Source organism: Chaetura pelagica, unplaced genomic scaffold, assembly GCF_000747805.2.
Source record: "Chaetura pelagica isolate M959 unplaced genomic scaffold, ChaPel_1.0 scaffold296, whole genome shotgun sequence".
Classification (NCBI taxonomy): domain Eukaryota; kingdom Metazoa; phylum Chordata; class Aves; order Apodiformes; family Apodidae; genus Chaetura; species Chaetura pelagica.
The window spans coordinates 313,987-319,490 of record NW_009953648.1 but is presented as its reverse complement, the minus strand read 5'-3'; the positions used below and the strand labels follow the sequence as shown (position 1 = coordinate 319,490).

The window sequence follows — 5,504 nt, the reverse complement described above, 5'->3', positions numbered from 1 at the left end:
AGAGCTCCTTCCCTGCCCAGGACACTGAGAAATGCAGTTGTTGTGGCAGATCCATCCTGCAAGGGCCCAGAGAGCCCATCCAAACACACACCTGCAGATACAGATAATTGCTTTGTCTGATGTTGCACTTCTCAGGATCCCAACTCTGCCTGGCAAGAACTTTGCCCAGAAGGCACTATAAATTATTTTCAATTTTTTTTTAATTGATTACAGGAAGGTGAGCAGCTAGCTGAGGGACTTGTGTGAAAGGCCTCTGTGCCCTTTCATTAACAAGACAATCTCAAATGTACTTTGTGGATTTTCACCCTTCTTCTCAAAAGTGAAACAATCCCATTTTTAAAAATTACTTCCATCCAGTCATTCAGAGAAGCTTCTTTTGCTGATTAGCTAAGGAAGCCTTAATGCAGCTTTCTCCCTGAGGAGTAATTTCGATCCAGGATTAGATGCACCTAAGAGAACAGCAGTAATTTGTTTCTGAAGAGGTCAGAATTTCCCTAAGCACAGGGTACCTGATGACACTCCATTTTTCACAGAGCTTTTATATATCTTACAAGTACCTCATTTTACAAAATCATTCAGAGTGGAAAGAACTTCAATAGGTCCTTTGATACCTCACATCCTCTGTCCCTGTCCCACTGGAATTTAAAGCCATTTAACCTTCTACCTGTTTATTGAAAAGCTTTACAAACTGAAGGGTATATAAATTTTCTTGTAGATCAGAAACCAATTTTCAGCTTTTCAAACAGCCTCTCAGGTGGTGCTGGGCACATGGCCTTGACAAACCTGCAGCAAAACTGGACTGGGTAATTGTGTCTGAGTCTAGAGTCCCTGGAGTTCTGCAGTGAAGAACCTTGGTTCACATTCATCCAACTAAGCAAAAATATTCACTGCAAATGCTTGTCAAAACCAGCATTTGTTGTGCCATGCTGGATGCTTATGTTCTTTTATCTTTTCATTTATATAAAGTTGTTTCCTTGAAGAGGGAAGGTTTAGATTAGACATTAAGAGGAAAGTCTCTGCTATGAGGGTGGTGAGAGCCTGTGGCTGCCCCATCCCTGGCAGTGTTGAAGGGCAGGTTGGATGGGGCTTGGAGCAGCCTGGGCTGGTGGGAGGTGTCCCTGCCCATGCTGGGGGTTGGAACTGGGTGATCTTTGAGGTCTCTTCCAACCCAAACCATTCTATATGATTTTTTAAGTTCTGACTTCACATCCTTCTTCTCTTTGTTTGCAGTTGCCTCCTTGTAATTTTCTACAACTGTGAGTTCCTTGTAGTGTCACAGCTGTGCTACCATGGCTGAACAGTCTCCTGAACAGACCTGGGATGTCCTTTTTGTACTTAACTGCATCAAAGATTTCAGAAGAACGTAAAACAGAGCTTAGGCAACTCTTACTCACTCTCCTGCTGTGAAGGGAGGGACTCGTATCAGTGTGACAGGCTGAACAAGAAGCCAAGACATCAGTTACCTTTGAAGGTTTCATTAAGGTAGCTGGACACCAGGTACCACTTCTCAGGTCAGAAAATCAAGGACTTTAAACATCAATCTGTTCCTGTATAACTAATCTCTGTTCAAGAGGAATGCACCCTCAGCAAACAAAACAAACCTGCTGTTCCTGGGCATTCAACTGACAAAAATAAAAGTTGGCCACATAACAAGAGTAATGGCCCAAAGTGATGATAGACCAGCCAGCTATGAACTGTCTCAGCATCTCCAGAGAACTTTTCCCCAGCACTCCATCTTCTGCTCAGTTTATTTTTACAAACCTGGCTGTACTAAAGTTAGAACTGTCTCTGCTGTGCTCATTACCTGCTAGACAGTAATAATTCTGAAAATGTTTTTTCTTAATTACAGTGGTCTCCTCAGCCTACTGTGGACCTTGTGAATATATCTGCAGATGTGTGTCTAATAAAGTCACCAGGGAAACTGTTCTGCAGGAATTACTTGGCAGGCAGTGATGGATCATCTCCCCCTCTCTGACCACCAGTCTCTCTCAGACTTGCAAACTCTGGTGCCTGTTTTGGGGCAGGGCCCTCACTCCTTAGCTCCAGATCTACATGAATGAGACAAGATGACAACTCTCAGTTGCACAAGGTCAATTAGAAGGATTTTTCCATAAGAAATAAAACCTTTCCCTGTAGCAAGCCTACACATAAAGCCTACACTGATGGTTATTAGCAGCCACATTATACCTAGAGGCTGCTAGTGCCAGTCAGAGATGCTCAGTAATCACAAGCAAACCGAAAAACTAGGGATTTACCTGATGATCTTCAAGGTTCCTTCCAGCCTTAACCATTCTATGATTTTGATGGTCTTATGGGCTCTTTTATTTTCTACCTTCAGAGCCTACATCTGTATATTTCTCTTTAAAAGCAAGATGGGTAACTTTTTATTTAAAATAAACCAAAACAGTCTCTGGATGAAAACAAAACAAGCCTTCCCATTAAAAACCTGTAAATAGCTTGGAGTCAGCAGCACTATTATTAACTCTAGCACAGGATCAAACAAGTCTGCTCTAGACCAAGTGTGTCCTTCCATAATGATGCAATTGGTAAAGAAACTGTAAACAAGGGCAGTGTCAGTTTTTAGTGGTGTGCTGAGGGCTGTTTTACATGGGGCACAGAAAGCCCTGCCAGGGTGTGTAAAAGTAGCTTGTCTACTACTGTGAAACATTCACACAGAAAGAACTTCAGTTTCCTTTCTGGGCAGCAGTAGTTTGTGTTGACTCATTTTAACATGATGAGTTTTCAGTTAGACAGAAAGCAGTCAGATCATCTCAACTCCAGCGAGTCCTTGTAATTTGATTTCTGTTCTTTTGTGCAGTTACAAAAGAAGCAGGGAATTGCTCCATTTCAAATGAACTACAAGAGTAGTCATTAACAAATAATACAGTAAGGGGTTAAAATACTGCTGAACAACTTAGGACTGAGGTGAGAATGGTGACTCTGAATGCTCACACTTGTGTGTTGGACTCCCTTTCTGCATTCAGTTCTTGTTTTTAAAAGAAAATCTGGACCTATGGTGAAGAACATGATTTCAAACTCATCTAAAGATAGAAAATGCAAATAAGTGCACAAAGCAAGTACAGAAGCACACTCTTTGAAAACTGATACCAGCAACAGTCTGCTGCAAGGTTACCACAGGCACCCAATAGGTTATGGGCTCTCTTTCTGATGAAGTTGTGAAAAAAAAGTTAAATAATATTCTCACAGAGCCAGTCAAAGCAAAAATGATTCTGCTCCAGCAAAGGAAATGTGGACTAGGTGATGTCTCAAGATCTTTTCCAGCTCTTACAACCTGTCAAGAGCTAGATAAATGTGGTGGATTACTCGTTTAAAACATCATGACTAAGAGTTCTTCAAGCATAAAAATGGAGTGGAAAAAATGTCTCAAATGGTGAAATCTACTTTCCACTTGTCTCTCAGAATCACCTGCAATGAATTTTGACAGACCCTCAAGAACCACAAATTCAGTGTTAGGAGCAGATGTGAGAAAAAAACCCAACAGTGCAAGGTTTGAGATGTAAGCATTGGAAAATGAGGCTAAAAATGGCAGTGCTTTGTGAAGCATAACCATTGTACAACTGCCGCTGGGTTGAAGGCACACACTGGTGACAAAAATAACTTACTTTGCTGTTTCTCCTTCCAGCAGCTGGTCTGAATATAGTCTATGTAATCTTTTTCAACAGTTTTCTCTAGTTCTTGAAGTTCTGCTCCTTGATAATTCTTTTCAAAGTTTTTATCCACATAATAAGGCACCTGCAAGTTCTCTGTTTCTCTGCTAACAACATGGCCTATGGACCTGGGAAAACAGCAGGGAGAAAACAGATTCTTAAGCAGTTCATATATAAAGAAATTAAGAGATGTTCTTCCGTTTCCAGCATTTCCAGGGGACAGTATTTACAACCTCTTTACAGCTCCCTCAACCATCCAGTAAGGAAATTACACATTTCAGGCACAGCAAGCTGTGCACTACAAACAAAATCCACTCTTCCCTAAAAACCAAAGGAAAATATCTAGTGTTTGGAGATATCTACAAAGAACTGACTCAGAGCTGACCTTGCTCCTTTCAAATGCTGTGTTTGCTCTTAACAATTCAGTCAAGACACTTCCAAAACATAAGAGCAAAATATATCTGTGAGCAGAAGCTACACACACTTCATGATGTTTGCTGGTCATTTCTGGCAAGAAAGGTCCAGAAATCAGTGGGAACTGAGGACAAATATAGAGATCATAGGAAAGGCACATGGCTCTTGCATTGCTTAGGCCATAATGCTATTGGATCTGGATCTTCCTGGTTTCTGGATCCTTTAGTAGAAATAAGAATTTGCAGGGGAGATTCTTGTTTCACCTTCCTTTAGGTTTTTATAATCACCAGTAAGTCAAGTGGGCACAGAATATCCAGAAGAATATCCTGCAGGTAGAACTGGCCACTCTGACACAGCCACTGGATTAAATTATACTCTTATACTGAATTCCCTTATTTGTGCAAAGATACCCAGGCATTTTTTCAAATCAATGCCCAGAGCAAGAGGCAGGCAGCCAAAACACAAAGGTTACACTCTACTCAATGGAATCCAGTTGGCCCCTTCTATTTCCTGGACTCCTCCTCCTCTCTCCTCAAGTCTCAGAGGTGTGTGCCCTTCTTAGAGAAACAATTTCTTTTAGTTTTTAAGCTGTGAAGTTTTTGAAGGCTATGATTTAGAGAAACAGCATTAACTGTTTACCAGGCTCAGGCCTGCCTATCTCCAATGGACAGGAGAAGGGGAGGTAGTGCAGAAAAGCAGGAGAGGTTAGTTGCTCTGGGGGCAGTGTGGGAGGTTTCACATGGGGCTGGCAGATAGCAGAAACACCCTGTGAAAAAAACAACAACACCCAAACTAACAAACAACCCCCTTCTTGTTCTTATGCTAGGCCTACACACTGACACCTCGTGGTACAAAAATATAAAGGGTGTTGGGCTACTATGAGAGGAGAGTTATACCTGCCTGAACCTGGGTAGTTTGGCTTCTGGCACAAAAAAAAAAAGGAGCAAGGGGAGTGTGTGGAGCACTCTGTGTGCTGCAGGTTCCCCACAGCCCGCTGACCCCCAGTCCCACCTCTGTGGGAGCCAGGGAGGATGAATGAACTGGCCAGCTCCTTCCCACTGCACAGCTTCTCTCCTGCCAGCACTGGAGAGAGGAGCAAGCAGGCTTTCTCCTCTGCCCCACAAACTCAGACTGCAGCAGGTCTGCTGGTGTTCCTTCTGCTTCCAGAGCTCACCAGTTCAGTCTGCCCTCTGCAACCCTGGCATCATGCTTCTTTACAGATGTTAAACCAGAGCATTTCAAGGATACATAGAGCTTGACACCTCTTCCAGTGGAATTGAGGCTCCCTGGATTTACACTGCAAATAGCAGGCTTCACTTTTGAATTCCTTTCCAAAAGAACCTAAGGGTGGTCAGCAGATCCCTGGGGGCTGGCCAAGGAGGGGCTGACCAGCCCTGTAGCTAAATGACCCCTACATTCCTG

At 42.7% G+C, this 5,504-nt stretch overlaps 1 protein-coding gene across 1 annotated transcript in view; it reads right to left on the bottom strand.

Annotated features, from left to right (window-relative positions):
- The window catches only part of DNAJC18 (DnaJ (Hsp40) homolog, subfamily C, member 18), a gene marked incomplete at its 5' end in the record, with an annotated part of 12,936 nt that overhangs the window by 1,412 nt on the left and 6,020 nt on the right, over positions 1 to 5,504 (bottom strand). Inside the window, one exon of the mRNA XM_009999953.1 lies at positions 3,624 to 3,796. Within this exon, the coding sequence (XP_009998255.1) occupies positions 3,624 to 3,796 (173 nt within the window). The remainder of the gene's footprint in view (positions 1 to 3,623; positions 3,797 to 5,504) is intronic.